We start from the raw sequence: 19936 nt of genomic DNA, 5'->3' as shown, positions 1-19936 counted from the left end.
GAACATGACAACTAAATGCAATGTGTGATACTACCTTTGAAAAATCAACAAAACTGCAATGTAGACTGGAGATTAAAGTTTTATATCAATGTCATTGAATCTAATAACTGTACTGATATGTCAGATGAGCCTTGTTCTTAAAAAAATGATAATGTATCATAGGTAAAGGAAGGTGGTATATGAATCCTACAAGCAACAGTAGGTGGTGGAGAAGATGTGGGGACAAAGGTACACTCATACATTGCTGGGAAGGCTGCAAATTAGTGCAGCCACTCTGGAAAGCAGTGTGGAGATTCCTTAGAAAACTTGGAATGAACCCACCATTTGACCCAGCTATCCCACTCCTCAGCCTATACTCAAAGGACTTAAAATCAGCATACTACAGAGATATAGCCACATCGATGTTCATAGCTGCTCAATTCACAATAGCCAGACTGTGAAACCAACCTAGATGTCCTTCAAGTGATGAATGGGTTTGATCCCCAGTCCTGCAAAAACAAAAAAGTAGTGTCTTGCTCCACAGCAAAGAACAGGGATGCTTACTGTCTATAATATAAAACTAAGAATTTCTCTCTTGCAGCACAGCACACTGATTGTGGAAGTATCATCTGTATCACCTGACTCTTGAAATTGCTCTGTGGGAAGACGGAATTGTTTAACTCACAGAAGAAAATGTTGACATTCCAGCTACTGCTATTGCTATGAACAATGAAGTCCTTTTCTCTCACCCAGGGGTCTCATGTTTTCTGCCACCATCTCTGAACTATGGTAGGTTAACATGTAGGTTAAAATCACAGACCTTTCAGTTCTTGACACTAAGCGCTTTCTGTAATTATCTCAATAGATCTTTTTTCCTCTCTGTGCAGTACTGGGAATTGAACTCAGGGGTGCTCTAAAACTGAGCAGAAATCTCCAGCTTCCCCCTCTTTTTTTTTTACTTTTTATTTTTTGACAGGGTCTTGCTAAGTTGCCCAGGTTGGCCTAAAACTTGCAAACCTCCTGCTGCTGCTTCCTGAGTAGCTGGCATTACAGGTGTGTGCCATCTTGCCCTATCTCATTAGATCTTATCAATAGCCCTAAAGTTAGGCAAAACACTGCATGTTACAAGTATTCCCTAAATAGTAGGTAATATTTATATCACCACAACTATTAATTCAAGTAACAATCTATAAACTTGGAATCAATTTAATCGCCTTATAGCTAACAGGTTACTTTATTTGCCAAGAGTTTGTCACACAAATGGTGGGGCTGGAATTTTAGTTCTTTCCATTATTACCATGTCGTCTCACTTTAAAATTATGAACTTATACAGTGAAACTATAATTTCTATATTATATCACAACAGATATATTCTGGTATTCATTCTTCAGGTATGTTCCAGGCACTTTGCTGGTGGAGAAATAAGAAGTGTTTTCTGTTTCACAAAGCTATCTCAGAGGAAATATATGTCAAAACAAGTAAAACAAAACAAAATAATTACCCCCTCTAGGTTACCAGCTGGGAATAAATCCAATGAGTTCCAACTACCATTTTTTGAAAAATGAAGTAGTATAAAGTTCAAAATGAATACGTACATTATAGGTAAGTAATGTTTTGTTAAACTCTTATGTTGGAGAAAGGGTCATGGTGTATGTAAAGTGCACTTCTTTTAGACACAGGGAATACTGTATGCAATGGGAATGAAAAGACCTTGGTGGGTTAGAGAAATAGAAAATAACATTTCTGTAAGGTTTAACCTTACAGAAAGAATAGAGAGGCATGAATTTAAAGAGATGTTTTTGTTCTGGTGGGGAGTTTGTGAAATGTAGAATAATAAGTAATATGGTTTGATTTAATTTTAATAGTCACCTTTTTTAATATACATAGAATGGATCAGAGGGAGGAATAAAGGGAAACAAACCCTATTGGAAGTCAGTGCAGATAATAATGGTGGCTTGGTTTGGGATAGGGAGAGGAAGAAGCAGTAATGGAAAGACTGCTTGGTTCCAAAATGTATTTTTGAAGTTAAAACTAATATGCTGAAGTGAGGCATACTCTAAATTTTAGTCATATCTAAATATTCTGGTTCCATGAATATACCATGCTTTCCATATGTCAGTATGTCTGCACATACTTGAACACCTACATCTACACCTACACTTGGTACATTGCTACTCATTCCCCCTTCATGATGGAGCCCCAACATCTTGTTCTCCACAAAGCCTCTCCTGATATATAGCTTTCTTCTCTAAGTCCTGTTTTGCATAAGTTTATAATATAGTGGTTACAGACTGCACTGCAATTATCTGTTCACATCTGTTTCCCAAGCTAGTCTGGAGCCATTCCAGGGCAGAAAACAACCCTGTCAACCATGGGATAGCGCTTAGAAAACCCTAGACTCGTTATTCAATATCTGATGAATAGATAATAATACAGTCTTTGCAAAACTAAAAACAATTATGTTTCTGATCATGGCACTATTTTGACCTATGGGCTGAGAATGTAAAGAATTGCCTACAGTAACAAAATTATTTCTTCCCCAGTACCGTAAAAAAAAAAAAAAAAAAAAAAAAACTATTTCTTTATCTTCATCAGCGTAACTTACAATTCTGGAGACTGCTGCCCAAATAATTGATTGTTCATTACAGGAATTTTGTGGAAAATCTCAGTTCTTTAATAGAAAGCATCTTTAGGTGGCAAGAGCACTTGCACACCTCACCTTGCTCTTCCCCGCAAGGACAAACTGTTTTATCAAGATCAGAGTCCGATTCTAGTTAAGCCATCAGCCCCAACCTGCTGCTGAATAATCAGCCTTAAACCATACACCAGATTCTCAATAAATCTGATCTTGCCTTCCCAATTTAGGCACCATGACAGCTCTGATGAGGTGATGATTTGCCTTACCCCAGCAAGCAATGAGTTCAGCTTTGACTTATTAAAAGGTGATATTAGGGGAGCTAGCACTGGACATAGCAGTACATCTATAAGCATGAACACAAAGGAGGAGGTTTTCCCCCAAATTACCAGAAACAGTGAAAATGAGCTAAGGTAAATTATATACCAGGCAAAATATGTCATTAAGAAGGAAATGGATTTATCAATACCACAATGGAAAGTTTCTTAGCAACGAAACTGCAAAGTTATCCAATGAATTATAAAATTTCTTTTAAGCAAATTCCAGATTTATTCTGCAGTTTTTACTCCCTTCCTCCTCATAAATGACTCCAAATCAAAAGAGCAGAGTCTCATTTACCTTTGGGATTTACCAAAATATTTCTAGGGTAAATTGTCGTAGTGACTGTACCAAAATATTTCCAGGATAAATTATCCTACTGACTGCAAGAGAAACAAACAGCTTTTATGTTAGAGTCTTTCCAACAGCAATTCAGATCCATTATCAACTTAACCAAGGATGAGGAGTACTCATTTCTATAGGGTCTAATCATGGCCCAAAGACATTCTATCCAGGTGGAGCATCACCCAGGTAAAACATGGAAAAACGTGGATTGGGAAGGAGCGAGGGAAGAAACAAGTGCCTTTCAAAGTTTACTTTTCACTCTGAAAAAGTGCTCTCTGCCTTATTCCCTACCCTCCACGTGATATGCCTCTGCAGCTCGAAAGAAGGGGAATGAGGCTGCAGAAACAAACAGGTTTTCGCGGAACCGACCCTCCCACTGAGTGACCGGCCGCAGCTGCTAATGAGCTTGGGGTCCCCGGCTTCGCGGAGTCCTCCTTCCGCCTGCTCGGCGATCCGTACCTGACTGGCAATGGACCTGCGGAAGCGGCACGCCATGTCTGGCTCTGGCCTCACTTCGGCCTTCTCTGCGCGCCCCGCCTCTGCGCGCCGGAAGCCATCCCCAGACAGCCACGCCAGCCAATCAAGGAGCTGTACGGCCCGCCTTTAACCTTTGCCCTGCTGCCGCTAGGGCGCGCGGGAAATCCTGAGTGCATCTGTAACTGGCGGGGCCGTGGGACCATGGCTACGTCTTCTGTGTCCAAGGTACGTCGGGGCAGGTGCTTGCTCAGGTCCCACCGCCGCCTCATTCCTCTTTGGAGAAGGGATGAAGTAGAGGTTATGTAGCCCTCGGTTCCCTGGCTCAGTGGGAGGGAGAAGCAGACAGAGCTCAGGCGTCTTTGCCGCGGGTTTGGTTGAGGCCAACTTTGGGGAGCGAGGACACTGATCTGCTTTGCAGGGCAGCCTGGCTGGGTTTTTAAGTCCTGATTCGTGGAGATCGAATGCCCAGAGAATGTGCTCCGTTCTTCCCCACTTTTTCCTTCATGTTTACTGTTGAGCCAGAGTACTGGGATAGGTACCGAGATGCAGAGGTAAACAAACTCGACTTGTTTCTTCACTTAAGAAAGTCACTGACAAGCTGATGATCACTAATTGTGAAAGAAAAAGTTCTAAGTGAGATAGACGAGAGAGAAGAACCTAATACAGATTATTAAGGGTTGGCGTAGACTTTTTGGAGAAGCTGATACGTTGGCTGAAGTTTTGTCAGGCATAGGTTTGGGGGAAGGAGAACAGAGAGAAGAACATGGGTATTTTTGGAGGGGGGAGTGCAGGGATTAGAGGGCAAAAAATATTTTCAAGAAATTTAAAAATCAGTATAATTAGAGCGTGGAGAAAGTAGGAGCATTTGGAAAAATGAAAGGAAAAGTAATGCATGTGTCGGGGTGGGATCCTATAGACCTACTTCATATGGTATACCTAGATGGTAAGGGTGTGCAATTCAAAATGTAGTGGGTAAGAAGATAAATCTTGGAGTTGTATTGTCCAATGAAGTATCCACTAGTCACATGTGGCTAAATTCGAATTTAATGTAAAATTTAATATAAAATTCAATTTTTCTGTTGCACTAGCCACATTTCAATAACCGCATGTGACCCAGGGTACCATATCAGAACAGTTATTTGAAGTTTCTATCATTACAGAAAGTTTTATTGAACATATTTCTCTGGACCATGTAAAATAAGACCTGAAGTTGTGTTATAAATTCAGTGAGAAACCCTGAAGTTAAACTGATAAAGTTGAAGATGCAGATGAAGTTGCAAAGACATTTCTCCCTATGTTAAAGCAGTGAAGTAATGATGAAAGCTAAACCAGGAATCTAATTTTTAATTTTGATTACAATATTCTATGAGAAGCAGTACTTTCCAAGAGTACATCTCAAGGAGAAAGTGCAAGCCCTAGGGTTTAAGGTTTCGAAGAATTGAATAACTGTCTGACATTAAATGCAAAAGACAAGATTTAACTCTACTAGTATTTTTTTTATCCTGGATTATTATTGTTTTTCTTTCTTCTTGATTATAAAGTTCTATAGGTCTTGATTACTCTGTCTTCTAATCTTGTTTGTTGCATAACACTTTTTTTTTTTTAACTTGCTGAAAATGAGTATGTTTGTTTTCAGGAAAGCAGTTTTGGTGTTATGACAGGGGTTTCTGTATTGGATAATAATGAATTAGACCTGATATAAGTAAAGACCTTTTTAGGAATTCATGGAACTTCCAGCTTCTGTTTTTTAACCTATCTAAGCATTTTCACTTCTCTATCCTTTTGATGTTTTGTGGCAGTTGCCCTCCTTCTAGATTTCTTCCTTCTTATCACACCATCACTTTACCAGCTGGTCAAAGTGGTTAACCATATCACTACCATTGCCTGATATTAGAATCCATTCTGAGTACTCTTTCTGTTTTGCTTCCTCAAGAGCTTCTTTTCCTTTACTGAACTGCATGCAGGTCCATATGGAAAGGATGCATGCTTTTTTAAATATGTGTATTTCACATAGTTCCACTAGCTGCAAAAATAAGAACATAAGACACAGTTTTAATTATGAACCTGGAACCTTTTGTATTTTGCACAGTTATTTCTTACATGATCCTGAGATGACTTTATAGGTATATTTCTTATATTTTTTTCATTTTCCATATAAATGAAATCTTTAAGAAGGTTATCTATAAAGTGTGACTTTAGGATTGGTAGAATACTCTAGGATCAGTGTATTATTACATTAGACCAATGGTACAGAATTCCACTGAATATAGTTGTGAAATTACAAGAACATTACTTTGTAAGCATTCATTCAGTCTTTATGAAAGGACACCAGGAAGTCTGAACAGAGTCCAAGCACCACACCACACACTGGAATCTCACACAAGTGATTTATTAAGCAGACAAACAGAGTGTCTGCCCTCAAGGATGAGAGAGAGAGAAAATGGCGGGGGAGCTATTCTTAAGTAGTGGAAGTTCACTGGCTAATAACAATTGAACCAATGACTGACGAAGAAATTTGGGGCTAACCATCTAGGTTGTAAAATGGTGGGGGTGGGCAGAATAATGGCAGCAGCTAAATGGTAGATCTGATGCCAATACTATATACTGACTGCCAAATGTATATGTTAGCACTGTTCTAAATATTGAGGAAATAATTACAAATAAAATACAGTCTTTATTTTGAAGGTGCTCACAATCTGCTTAGAGAGAGATAGCCCCAAAATAACTGATTCACAATGAAGGTGATTCAAAACAAAGCCAAATGAAGATGTTGAAGTACTGTGAGATCTAGGGAAAGGAACATTTCTGACTAGAGACTTGGGAAAGGTTTCACAGAAGAGGTTAGTTTTGAGTTAAACTTGAATGGGTAAATTAATGAGTTTATCAGTTGAAGAAAGTTTTTGAGTGAAATGGTAGCCAATTATCAATTTTCTTGTCAAAGTTCTCTATTTTCTTGTCAAAGTTCTAAGTATTTAGAGTTTAATTAAATAATAAGAACTTCTTTTAGAATGGTAGAGTGTTACAATGTACCCAGGGTCTTGTGCACATGCTAGGCAAACACTGTGCCAGTAAGATACATCCCTATATTGGTTTTCAACTTTCTTGATCTTTATTTTAATGTTATTTCTCTTGTAATAAGGACTTAGAAGATGCTTTCACTTTGAAGCATTGACTCTTCACTTGGGCCTGCAGGTGTCTGATGGGTAACTAAAAGGATAAAATGTTTGCATTACTGCTTTTATATTGTATCTGCCTCCTTTTTAATCTTGAAAGTTTGGTCATATTCCTGCTCAACTCTGCACATATGCATTAATCACTTAAGGAGTGTCCATCTAAAAACTAGTAGTACAAGGTTGATTAGTCCTAAATTTGCCTAAACTCTTTTGACCCTCTTCAAGACTGAAGACACCAAGATAATAGTGACTAAGATATTTTTAAGATTGTAAGAACAGTGAACCTTGCAGGAATATTGTCCCCTATGTGACTGTACCCCCTAAGCAGAACCACTTATCTTGTGACAACAACTAAGTCTGCCCTCAGAACAGGAACAGTCTTGATGGAAACCAAGAACAACTCTTGATGGAAACCAAATTGCTTGCTCAAATGATAATGACTTCACTGGAGTCAGCAGAACTTCACAGAACCTGAGATAATGACAAACTAAATCACAGCTTAACCTAGACTGCTTAACTGTGCATACTTGCCCTTTTGTTCCTTTCAGTATTTAAACCTGAAGCTTATGTCAGTACCCCAGAAGACAGGGCAGAGGATACTTGGTTCTCCTTGTTTTCCCAGTATGACTGTACTAAATAAAATTTTGCTCCTTCTTTATTACCTTTTCCATTTGATTTTTTGGGCAAGTGACCAGACCTTACATAGTGGGACTCCGTGAGATAAGCCCTCCCTCCCCCACAATCATGCCGGCTTAGGATGCCAACAACATAGTCTTAAGTTTTATAACAGTGGAAACTTTCTAGAATTCAATTTCATCAGCTTTTATTTCTTTTGTCTATCTCTTAGAGCAGATCACAAAGAGTAAACTTAAAGATCTATCAGAGCATTCCATAGAAGGGAAGGTAAAGAAATGGATGGTTGTTTTAAGGTTTTTTTCTTCTATAATTCAAAATGAAGTGATGTGATTTCTTAGAACCTGAAATAAGCATATTTTTAAAAAATCCATAAAATATTTGGTTAATCAGATTTGTTGGTTCTGTGTCTACATTGACTTTATGCTTTTTTTCTTTTTCTTTTCTTTTTTAAGGGCTGTTTTGTGTTTAAACCAAATTTCAAGAAAAGGAAGATCTCTGTGCCAATAGGTAAGGTGTCTTAATATCAAATCTCTTAGTTCTTCTTCCCCTATGTCTTCTTAAACTTTTGAACTAACCCTAATTGAATTTAGTAATTCTCTTTTCTAAGCTTGAGTGACTTACACTGTTAATGTAAAGGTTGTTTTCCAAGGCATTTGTCAAAGATAAATATGCACCCTAGGGTTGTAATCTAAAAGGGACTGTAAATATATCTTCACAAGGCAAACCCTGAAATACATTTCTCTTGATGACTTCTCTGCTACTGTTTCTCCGAATGCAACTTCAGAAATGAAAATGAACCAGACCACCACACCTATAATCTTAGCTGCTTGCCTATAATCCCAGCAGTTTAGGAGGCTGAGGCAGAAGGATCACAAGTTCAAAAACAGCCTCAGCAATTTAGTGAGGCCCTAAGCAACCTGTGAGACCCTGTCTAAATTAAAAAATAAAAGGGCTAGGGATGTGGTTTGGTGCTCAAGCACTCCTGGATTAACATCCCCAGTACAAAAAAATAGAAAGAAGAAAGAAATGAAAATGAATGTCATTTTTTTACTAGGAAAATATTTTGGTCTTTGATCAAATAATCAAAACATTTATAAATGCTGAAAGTGATGTGTACTAACACATGGAAAACCACAAATGAAAAAGTCCTAGTTTACATTTATTTTCTAGTGAAAATTGTATAGAAATTATTCCTGAGTTAAATATACAGTACTTATGGGGAAATTTGAACATTCTTAAAAATTTGATGTGATCCACTTTATAAATAAACTTGACAAGATGAAAGGAGAGTCACATGTATGGAACGGATAGTAAAGGGCTTAGTAACTACATAGGTATTAAATAGAATATTGTATGATCTAATTTAGGGATAAGGACCATGTACACCAATACATGTTGAGGGAAAAAAACAAAACCCGAGGTCCTGGATTGATTACAGTAATTCTACCTGATTATGGAAACACAAGGTTTGGAATAATCTGGACTAGAATTAAAGGAACTTGGAGTGTGGTCCTTACTCTAACTAGTTCTATGACCTTTTCCTGGCTTTTTAGGCTTTCCCCAGGTCTCCTCATCTGTAAAATGAAGGACTAGACTGGCTTATTAAGAGGTTTTTCTATTTCCTTTCCATGCCTATAAAAACTGACATGCAGAACTTTGTGAGGCAATAATCAATACCTTGTATTATCAAGGACTGTCACCACCTCATCCTTGTAGATCATGTTTTAAGATTCCCAGCCCTCAGTACTGAAGGAGGGGAAAAAAAAAAAAAAAAAAACTACAAAAATATGTTACATATTTTCAAGTGGGCCAGAGTTGCTGCCTCTTTTTCTTTTTACCCTTTCTACCAGTTTGTGCTTTCCAACTCATATGCTCAAGGAGTCCTACACTGTTATTCTTACTCTTTATTCCAACTAGAATTTAATAAATTATTTAGTGGATAGATTTAATCACTCACAGATTCATATAGTCATATTAAAGGCAGTAGATGTTAATCTCTCAGGCCCACATGTGAGCAAAGAGAGGAAAGACATTAATTAAGAAGAAAAAAAAAAACCCAACTGTGCGCGGTGGCACATGCCTGTAAACCCTGTGGCTCAGGAGGCTGAGGAAGGAGGATCAGGATTTCACAGCCAGTCTCAGCAACTTAGCAAGGCCCTAAGCAACTTAGCAAGAGACCTGTCTCTAAATAAAATATAAAAAGAGCTGGGAATGTGGCTTAGTGGTTAAATGCCCCTGAGTTCAATCCCAGTACCTAAAACACAAAACCCAGATTTTTCTTAAAGTCTTGGTGGCTTCATAAGGTAGGGGGAGTTGATTGCAAAAGGACAAGAGGAAACTATTTGGAGTGATGAAAATTTTCTCTTTCTTGCGTCTTATATTTAGGGAGTAGTTATGTGAGTATATTCTGAGCCAGAACTTACCAAGCTGTTAAAATGGGTGTATTTTATTATTTGTAAATTATACTTTAATAAAATTATTGAAAAAAGATATCATCTCCACTTTTTTCATTTATGTCTAGTTACCTATTTAATGATCAAGTTAAGACATCTTAATAAATCAGATTATTAGGGTTAATCACCAGATGTTCATTGAATTGGTTATCTGTTGTAGCTGCATATTAGAATCACTTGGGGGGCATTTTAAAAGTGTTCTGTCTTGATATAATTACAGATTACTTGTGGTTGTAAGAAATAGTAGAGATAGTCCTCTTGTACCGTTTATCTGGTTGTTGCCAGCAGTCATATCTTACATAACTATAGTATATTTTCACGACCAGAAAACTGACATGGATACCTTATTCAGGTTTCAATTTGGAAAAAAAATTTAACCCCTTAAGTTTCAAGTTTTCAATTCTGCAGATATTTCAGTGAAATTGACATTGAAAATTATAACCTAGAGTTTATTATATAACCTATTATAATTAATAATATCATTAATATCACCAGTGATTCACCTATTTTCACAAAAGAATAGAACTCTAAAAACACAAATATTTATTTGAAAGATACCTATTCAATTTAAGTTTTTAGAAGTGTCCCATAAATGGAAGGATGGAACTTATTGGGATTAAAAATACCAATTCCAGATCCCAGCTCAGACCAACTAAATCAGAAGCTCTGGGATTCGGGCCCAGGTGTTAATTTTTCAAAAGTTTCTCACAGACTTACTGAGTGTTTACACTCATTATTCAGCACAGTGAAAATTAATTCTAGTGGAAAAATAGTAATGTAAAATTAAGCATACTCATGTACTAGTTGTGAATACCATTGCTCAAGGAATTGAACAGCTCGAATGTGTAGAATAGGACTTTTCTAAACCATCATGTGATATAACATTAATCCTGTAGTCTAAGACTAGCTGAGACCTGTAATCAAGAATAAAAAAATAATGAAATTATGGTCTAATTTGAGGGGTAATGGTGGGTAGAGAGTATGCCTTTTAGTCTCTTGTTAATAAAGGAACAAGCTGTGATCAAGAACTTGACACCCTTATAAATGTAGTCCCAAAGGAACTCTATGCTTTCTCAATTCTTTGCTGTCCTGCCCTGAAAAAATGTAAGATAATAGTGATGGACTTAGAAATTGTGAATAAAGAATAACTGTGTATAAATTATTTTAAGTGATTGACCTATGAACAAATTTTCTTTAAGTTGGAGATTGCCAAACTTAATAGAAATAGAAAATTCAAAACTTATTCCCCATTATTTACAAGGGACCCTCAACATGCAGCTATATCCAATATTAGCAGTTTGTAATTATAATGAATAAAATTGCTAGCATTTTTTGAACATTTATTATATGCTGGACTCTTTTGAGCATTTTATATGTATTTGTTTAATCCCCTCAGTAAACTTGGAGGAATTTATTGTTTTATTATTTTTTCCATTAAAATATATGAGGATGTGTAGACACAGGAAGAACTTTCTCAATATTATAATGCTGTTAGGTGGTAGAGCTAGGATTTAAACCCAATCTGTCTGATGCCAGAGCCCATTTTCTACCCAATTTGCTTCTCATAATATGAGTCAAATGTTTGCTTAGAACTTTTCATATTGAATTTCAGCTGTAATTAAGATTTGTTTACAGTTTTTAGTACAAGCGAACCTAATGTGTACACTTGTATAATTTGAGCTTTGCTTTAGAGTTTTGTTAGATTTTTTTTTTTATGTGCTAATCTAACACTAACACATAATATGAAAATCTTCAAGGAATTAACCCTAATTATAAGACAGATGGAGCAGGATTGAGGAAAATATATTCACTTTTTAGCACTTGCCTTTACTGGCTTCAATTCTTGAAACATATTGAAGAAGTAGGAAGATGCTTTGTATTTTGCCCACCATCGTCCCCTGACCAGAAGACAGACATGTCCCTAAGAGAAGACTAACTCTAACTCTCCTCAGTATTCTGTGATGAGTGCACATCCAGCAAAACAACTGGGCAGACAGTGTTTTTGAAAGAATGGACATTTTTTAAGCTGTCCGTTTTTTCTCAACTCCCTAAGGTCTCCCTCCCAGTGATGGGAACAAAGCCCTTAAAGCTGTTCCAGGAAACAGCCCAGAGAGTAAAAGGGTAAATTGAGCAAGATAGTGCTCAGACAGTTAAGATATATAGGATATAAGATTACCAGAAACTGTTGACCAGAATCTTTGCCCTGTTGTAAAACATTGTGAAACATGTTGTACGTTATCAGCAAACCCAGACCCCCTTTGGAATTTCCCAGCGGCTTTGTTCCCCTTTTCCCTTCCGTGTGCGACCCCTCCCAATGTGTGGTTTCTGCCTTTATAAACTTGTAAGATTTTCTGCTAGGGACTCCTCGACTCCTGCTTGAGTCACGAGTTGGGTCCCAGCGCACTGGAATAAAAGCCTCTTGCGGTTTGCATCAAGTGACGCCTCCTGCGATTGATTGGGGTTGCTGTCGATCCGTGGGACAGAGTTAGGGTCTCCTTTTTGGGGGTCTTACATTTTCACCATGGAAGAGGTTCACATCAAAGCAAAGCAGTATGAGTGGGAACTGTGGCAGGAGAAAACCTGACAAAAGTGAGAGCTTCCATTCTTCAGCTCCTTTCAGTGCTTCTTTCTCTTTTAGTTACCTGAAAATATTGAGAGAAGTCATGTTGTTTCCCAATTTATACGAGTATTTTCATTTTGTATTTTAATGTAGTGTTATTTGCCACACAAAAAGTTGGTTTGTCATTTAACATTTTCCTGTTCTTTTACCCATTATCAGCATAGAATGCTATTTCTAAGGCTATCTTGTTAATTCGGTTTTGTCTCTTAATAGTATCAGTTTTTTTGTTCGTTTGCATTTCAGTACTCTGCCTTTTTATCACTTGATGACTTGAATGTTTTCTAAGCTGTTTGATAAAATTAAAACTCAATACTTGATAAAAACTGAGTTAGCTACAATTAGAAGGAAAGTTCCTTAATATGTAAGAGAGTTTCTGTCCAAACTATCAATTAACATTAAAACTTGATGATAGACTATGAGTAGTAGAAATTTAATACCATGAAAGCTCTTAATTTTTGCTATAAAATATCTACCCTTAAGCAATATGAAGGATGGGGCTGGGATCGTGTCTCAGTAATAGAGCACTTGCCTAGCACATGTGAGGCCCTGGGTTCGATCCTCAGCACCACATAAAAATAAATAAATAAATAAATAAATAAATAAATAAATAAAGGTATTGTGTCCATCTATAACTAAAAATATTTAAAAAAATATGAAGGAATATAGAAAACTATAAAGATTGTAAAACATTTGATTAAGGAAGAGATGTATGATGCTTTTGGATGTGAATTTTTAAAAACATCTTAAAGATGTTATTTCTCAAATCAATCTATAACTTTGATTTTATTTAGTCAATTTCAGTGTAATTGTTTTTGGGAGTGATGAATTGTTATTGGGAGTGATAAAATTAATTTGATGGCACAGCCTAATTATTTTAATTTCTTTTCAAAACTTAACATTGTTTGGTGGCAGTGTGAGGAAGATCTGGATGCAGTCAGTACTCAAATGTGCCAACATACAAAAAGCTCAAATAATTTATCTACAGTATAACAGATTTGCAATAAAGTCTACAGCTTCTAATGGAGGACAAAGAGGGTGGTGAGGGGTGTAGGATGTAACTGTTAATGGGATAAGAAAAGAGTATATGGAAGTTCTAGATCCTAGAAAGAGTGAAAGTATAATCAAAAGAAGTTGGTTGTTAGCATGAGAAAAGCAAGAAAGAGATTCTGAGGAAACAGGTAAACAAAAGGAAAATAGAGCAAGAAAAATAAAGAAATAAAAACTTTAAAAATTTCAAAAAGGAGAAAAAAAGAAAAAAGAATTTATGCTATAACAGTCATATAGTATTCAAACCTCCCAGTCTTCAGTAGACTGAAAGGTACTGATAATGAGCTTCCAGTCTCCAGCAGGCATCTCAGGATGGGATTTGCCCCACCTAAAGATGGGAGCTTTTGCTTCCAGGATAGTCCACGATGGCTGCACTGACTTCCAAATGTTTTGGCAAATGGGGAACTGCAGCTCGGCAGGTGTGGGTGTGGTTGGTTGGGCTGAGGGGTCCTGGAGGCAGGGCTGGGTTAGTCCAGCCAGGAGTCCTGCAGGTCCTGGCTGTTGTCTCAAAATGTCAGCAGCCATGTGTAACCAAACCTGTGGGTACTGTGACAGTGGACTTCCAGGCAATAGCAGGCAGCTGGTGATCTGCTGGTGGTCTGTGGTCGGTTTGCAGGCTACTAGTGGACGCTCAAAAGGTGGACCTCGGGTAGTGGGTGATGAGCAGGTAAAAGGCAGGCGATGGGCAGGCAAGAAGCAGGCAAACGGGCAAATGGCGGATTATAGGCGGTGGTCAGTGAGCAATCTGCACTCAAAAAGTAGTCGATATGCTGGCAGACTGCAGGTGATGGCAGTGGAAAATGGGGTAAACACCAGGGGATCGATAAGCAGCAAAGACTGCCTCATAGAGAAACTGATATCCTCTGCTTGAAACCTGAGTTATGGAGCAACAAGAAACACAGCCTTCATCTAGTCCACCATCTTAGATCTCAAGCTCAAATAATTTAAACAGTTCAGAATTGGTATGGAAATAGAATTGCATTCAATAGAACCAAAGATGAAATTCGAAAGTAGTTTAAAGTATAAATATTTTAGACTAAAGGGATATCTCACATCAGTGAGAGAAAGGATGATTCATGGAATGAATGTGTTTTTTTCAAACTGAAGGTCAATGCACATGTGAGTTGTGAAATTGATTTAGTGTGCTGTGAAACAAAGAAAATGTTTGCTCTTACATAACAAAAATTGTTCTGTGGAACTTTGGATTTTGTTTAGGTGTGTGGGTATTAGATTATAATGTAAAATGTATTCCTTATGTAGATCATGGTTTTTAGAATGTTTGAAAGCCATTGCAATAAAAGTATTTTGACATTGGGGAAAAGTATATAAATAATACAAAAAGACTAAATGAAGACTAGACTAAACTGTCAATAGAATCAAAAATAAGAATATTAGTAGGAAGAGTCATTTAATAAGAGATATCAAAGCAAACATGTAAAAGTAAAATATATGAGACTGTAGGATAAAAACAAAACATTAATATTAAATGTATATACCGCAAACCAAAAATCATTAAGTAAAAACTTAGAAATTTAAAAGTAAATGGGGATATACAATTAAAAAATTAAAGTTACTGTTAATGATATATTAACATAAAAGAAGATATATAAACAAAATTAAATACGAAGAATAGGGAACATTTCTTATTTTCAAATACATGTATAGATGTAACTGTAGATACAGATATATATCTCCAAATATATAGAGATGTATATATACACTGGCACATAAAACAAAAAAATTCCACCTCAGTCACTTACTGTGGCTCTGCACACAGTTTTTGACTTTACTATATTAGAAAAGAAACCAACTTACTTCTTTCTGTGTTTTTAGAGGACTATTTTAATAAAGGCAAAAATGAGTCTGAGGACAGCAAGCTTCGATTCGAAACTTATCATTTGATGTGGGAACAGATGAAATATGAAACTGAGGTGAATGTTTTTTTTTGTTAACATTTCTCATTACTGTAAATCCCATGTTTGTTTCTTCCCATCTTTCCACCAATTTATAGTATTAATGAAATATAGGAAATATTGGTCAAGTCTAATCTTCATATCCTAGGAAAAAAACCCCTCATGTTCTACATATTAGATATAGCTTTAGGTATTGGAACATGATAGCTGCTAAGGCAAGGAGCTTTCAGATGGTGGCACTCTTATCCATTCATTTAGCAAGTTACACAAGTATTAAGCTATTTCTAAACTCCTCACTCCTTTATTTTTATATCATTACCATGTTCTTTATATTCCAGCTCTGAAGCATTTCAGTTCAGCAAGTTGGTAGCTCTTGGGCCAACATCTTGAGCCAATGACGTGTTCTAATTGACTGACATGTTGTTACACAAACAATTGAATGCTTTGGAGAGAGCTATGAACTTCCACCTTGTTACTGGTCTACCATTCTTTATTGTTTGTCACCTAGTAGCTTTGTTTGTTTGTATATTCCATGTAATCCTTGAAGATATTTGACTTTATGGTTTCCAATTTAGGACTTCTTTCTTTTGTAAACTGAATTGTCAAAATTTCCCCGATAGTAGTTTCCCTAACTGATGTCTAATCCTTCAGATCTGCCATAAGTTCTTTTGGCCCCTTAACAGTCCTATGCCAGCTACTAGCGTTTTTCATATAGCCTCTTTGCCAGTACAGTCTCCCTGATTCTTTTTTTTTTTTTTTAGCTGCACATGAAAGTAGTCTATTTTGAAGTATTTATACAACATCGAATATATCTTACTTTAATTAGGATTCCAGTCTTATGGATGTACATGATGTTGAGATTCACTGTGGTCTTTTCATATATGTATATAGGAAAGTTATGTCAGATTCATTCCACTGTCTTTCCTATTCCTGTCCCTCCCCCTGATTCTTCATCTGGTATTCACAGTGCTACCAGATTAATCCTTTGAACATTGATTTAATCATATCTCTCCCTCACATCCTTTCAGTATCGTTCTCCACAGGATAAAATCCTAATCTTTTAACATCATGTATATTTGTTATTGCTCTAGACCTTTGCATTTTTGTCCACCTTCATTTTTTTTTTTAGCACTTCTCATGTTTCTTATTCTTAGCTGCACTTGTAATTCTCCAGATGTTCCTTCCTTCCTTCCATCCCTAAGTCCTCTTTCCTTCTAACTTTCCTTTGTCTCCTATCTCTCCTTCATCATCTGCTAATAACCTTAATTTAAATATATTACCTCCTCAGTTTACATTATATGCTCCTGCTCTTATCTGTTGTCATACATTTTAGTTGCAAGTTTTCTTGTCTAATTCCTCTTTTATAGGATAGAGAGTGCTTTCATTCATTAGGTGATAAGTAAATATTAAATGAGTAAATCAGAAGGATTTTAAAATGGGGGAATTCAAGGTACTAATCACTAGCAATTTAAGGAAAAAACTTTATTTCATCTGTCTTTTAATAATTTTTCATGTAATATTTGAATTGAATTGTTGATAATTCTTCTAAAATCAGTGAGGAAGATCAAAATAGGGTACCCCAAAATATACTTCTTTATCATATTTCCTGATGGTTATTTCGAAAGATTCAGACACAGAAATGGCTCTGAAAATCTGCTTCTTTGTAAAAATATATTAAATCTGTCTACATTAGTAAACTGTAGACTCAGGCAGACACTTTTCTCTCTGATACCTCCCATCTGCTGACGAAAAATATTTTCTCTGAAAGAAGAAATTTGGAATCTGACACCTAACCCAGCCAGAAATTACCACAGGTGGCCTTCTAATGACTGTTACCTGTGAGATTTTTATCTGTATAATGATAAAATAAGGTTATCTGTATAACTTCTTTTTGGTGCATTTTCCTCCCACCATTTATAACATGTTGCCACTGCTCCCATACTCATACACCCTCAGCAATCCTAAGCCCCTATTTCTTTCTGTAGCTCAAAATTAAGCTTCAACCATCTTGCTTTTGAGTGTCATACTTTGTGTGACTTATTGTATATTAATATCTTTGTATACTTTATTCTTCCTCTTAATCTATTGTTAGTTTATTTCATAGACTAAAATTATTGAACATTCAAAGGGAAAAGAAAATTAAAATGTCCCAACACCAGGAGAGACATATCAGATTACTACTCATAATAATGATTCATAAGGTATTTTTGTTTTATTTGTAGCGATTACAGGAAGAATTAAATAAAAACCTTTTTGACAATCTAATTGAATTTCTGCAAAAGTCTCATTCTGGATTTCAGAAGAATTCAAGAGACTGGGGCCATCAAATAAAACATAGAGAAATTCCAGCTGCTGCACTTGTTCTTGGTATGTATGTTTCTCTGTTTGTTCATACACGCATGTATTTTTTTAATTTGTTATATTGTTGAGAATAATGGGGACTAACTTGTTCTGATAAAGATCTTTTATGTCTTTTCTTTATAAAATTAAACGAACTATAGTTTGCTTTGCATACTTTTAAAACCAATAAAACTTCATTATACTGATCATAGCACTGAAAATTAAAAGAAATTGATTTCAGCTAGTGCTCGTTTCAACTTTTTTGCCACAAGGGAAACTATTTGCTTTATTCTTTTTTCCTTATGTATTTCCTTATATGTTATGCCAATGCATGAGATTTGGGTTTGGTAGTAAACCACCAGTGTGTTCATGTACTGATTTGATTTTTGTACATTTTTAAAAAAACATATCTTTAGTGAGATTATAACATTCCATGTGCTTAGTTTTTCAGTGTCAGATTATTTAATTATTTTTATATTAATTGCCTACAGAGGAATTTGCATGGCTTTTGTATAAATTGCTTACATATTGCCAGTTGTGAACTTCTTAAATATTCATCAATAATATTCCATCTGTATTGAACATTTGTTTTGAACTTTTCCTTTTCTTCTTTCTTAATGCTGGTTATTAAACCTGGGGCCTCATGCATACTGAGCACACGTTCTACCACTTTTCAAAGCCATATCCCTGCAGATTTCTTTCTTTCCTTTTGAAAACAATGTAAAATTTATTTGGGTTCCAAACATGTTTTTTATTTCACTTCCAATTTATTATTTATTTAATATTTGTTATACTAATAGGCTCTAAGATAAGAAATTAATTCTCTTGTTTAATATTCCTTCTAATACTCTTTATAACACAAATCTTATTCCTAATATTGAGGATAGTGCTTCTCAAACAGTGAGGTCAGTACAAATAACCATAAGAGGACCATATTACAATACAGGTTTTTGCTCTTATAGGTCTGGGGTGAGGGCTGAAAGCCTACAGTTCTAACAGGTTTCCAGGTGTTGCCATAACTGCTGATCTCAGGACCACCCTTATCATAAGACTTAATGGAAATTAGGCCCGGTGGTGCATGTAATCCCAGCAGCTCGGGAGGCTGAGGTAGGAGGATCAAAAGTTCTAAGCCAGCCTCAGTAGAAGTGAGGCACTAAGCAACTTAGTGAGACCCTGTCTCTAAATAAAATACAAAATAGGGCTGGGGATGTAACTCAGTGGTTGAGGGCCCCTGAGTTCAATCCCCGGTACAAAAGAAAAAAAAAAAAAAAAAAGACTTAATGGAGTGGTTTTTATAATGCTAAAGACCAACCTTCCTGTGCAGCCTGCCATATAATTTTAGACATCTTTCATTTATGGATGAGAAACTTTGACCTATGATGACTACTTGTTCTATTGCTTTGTTTTTCTATTGCCAGGTCACAGCAATTAGAAATAGAAAAGGAGGTACAGTCAAGAGGGATAGGCTGATAGCTTGTTGTGAGAGATTTAAAACCCTGCCAAAAGGAAAAAAAACTAATGGAAATTGCATTTTTCAAAATCATGGTTTGATGAGAACATTTTTCCAGTTAAAGACATTGTTAATTATCTTGTTTGCAATAGACAGACCTATTGTTTTAAGAAACATAATGTTATATAGCTCATAAAGTCAGTTAGTGAAAGACAGGATGAGCCATTGTTTTACTGAACTCCCAAATATGTCCAGACATGTGTTATTACAATCACAGACTATGATGCATGCTAGAAATAGTATGATACTATAAAAGAATTCCATACAGTTGCACATACTCTGTTTTCAAAAAGGTACATATAGCTGTTTAAAAAATAGTCTGGGTCTTTTACTCCTGAGTCCGCCGTTTTTGCCATTTGGCTCCAGGCTTCACTCACATCCTTTGGAGTTACATTTTGCTCTACTGTGCAGGTGCTGAAGAACCCTAGGGACAGTCCTGGGTCCTAGGCACCAGGAAATGGAACTATTGGCATTCAGGAATGTGACTGTT

General features: G+C 36.2%; 2 protein-coding genes across 18 annotated transcripts in view; one reads left to right on the top strand and one right to left on the bottom strand.

Moving 5' to 3' along the window:
- The window catches only part of RARS2 (arginyl-tRNA synthetase 2, mitochondrial), a gene marked incomplete at its 3' end in the record, with an annotated part of 92533 nt that extends 88723 nt beyond the window's left edge, over positions 1-3810 (bottom strand). For 5 of the 8 annotated variants that reach the window (XR_013765017.1, XR_013765018.1, XM_079146975.1 and 2 more), the window contains exon 1: positions 3737-3810. Coding sequence is in view for 4 of the 8 variants with exons in the window: in XM_079146975.1 (XP_079003101.1) it covers positions 3737-3772 (36 nt within the window). The remainder of the gene's footprint in view (positions 1-3736) is intronic. The other 3 variants (XM_079146972.1, XM_079146974.1, XM_079146973.1) reach the window with 2 other exon arrangements.
- A 72-nt stretch (positions 3811-3882) lies between these two features.
- The window catches only part of ORC3 (origin recognition complex subunit 3), a 70142-nt gene continuing 54088 nt past the window's right edge, over positions 3883-19936 (top strand). For 8 of the 10 annotated variants that reach the window (XM_079146963.1, XM_079146962.1, XM_079146959.1 and 5 more), the window contains exons 1-4: positions 3883-3979; positions 8016-8070; positions 15517-15614; positions 17819-17963. In XM_079146963.1, coding sequence (XP_079003089.1) covers positions 3956-3979; positions 8016-8070; positions 15517-15614; positions 17819-17963 — 322 coding nt within the window. In that variant the 5' untranslated portion in view covers positions 3883-3955. The remainder of the gene's footprint in view (positions 3980-8015; positions 8071-15516; positions 15615-17818; positions 17964-19936) is intronic. The other 2 variants (XM_079146956.1, XM_079146954.1) reach the window with 1 other exon arrangement.

Source organism: Sciurus vulgaris (assembly GCF_902686455.1).
Source record: "Sciurus vulgaris genome assembly, chromosome: 7".
In the NCBI taxonomy this organism is placed as follows: Eukaryota; Metazoa; Chordata; class Mammalia; order Rodentia; family Sciuridae; genus Sciurus; species Sciurus vulgaris.
This window is presented reverse-complemented; position numbering and strand designations above follow the sequence as displayed.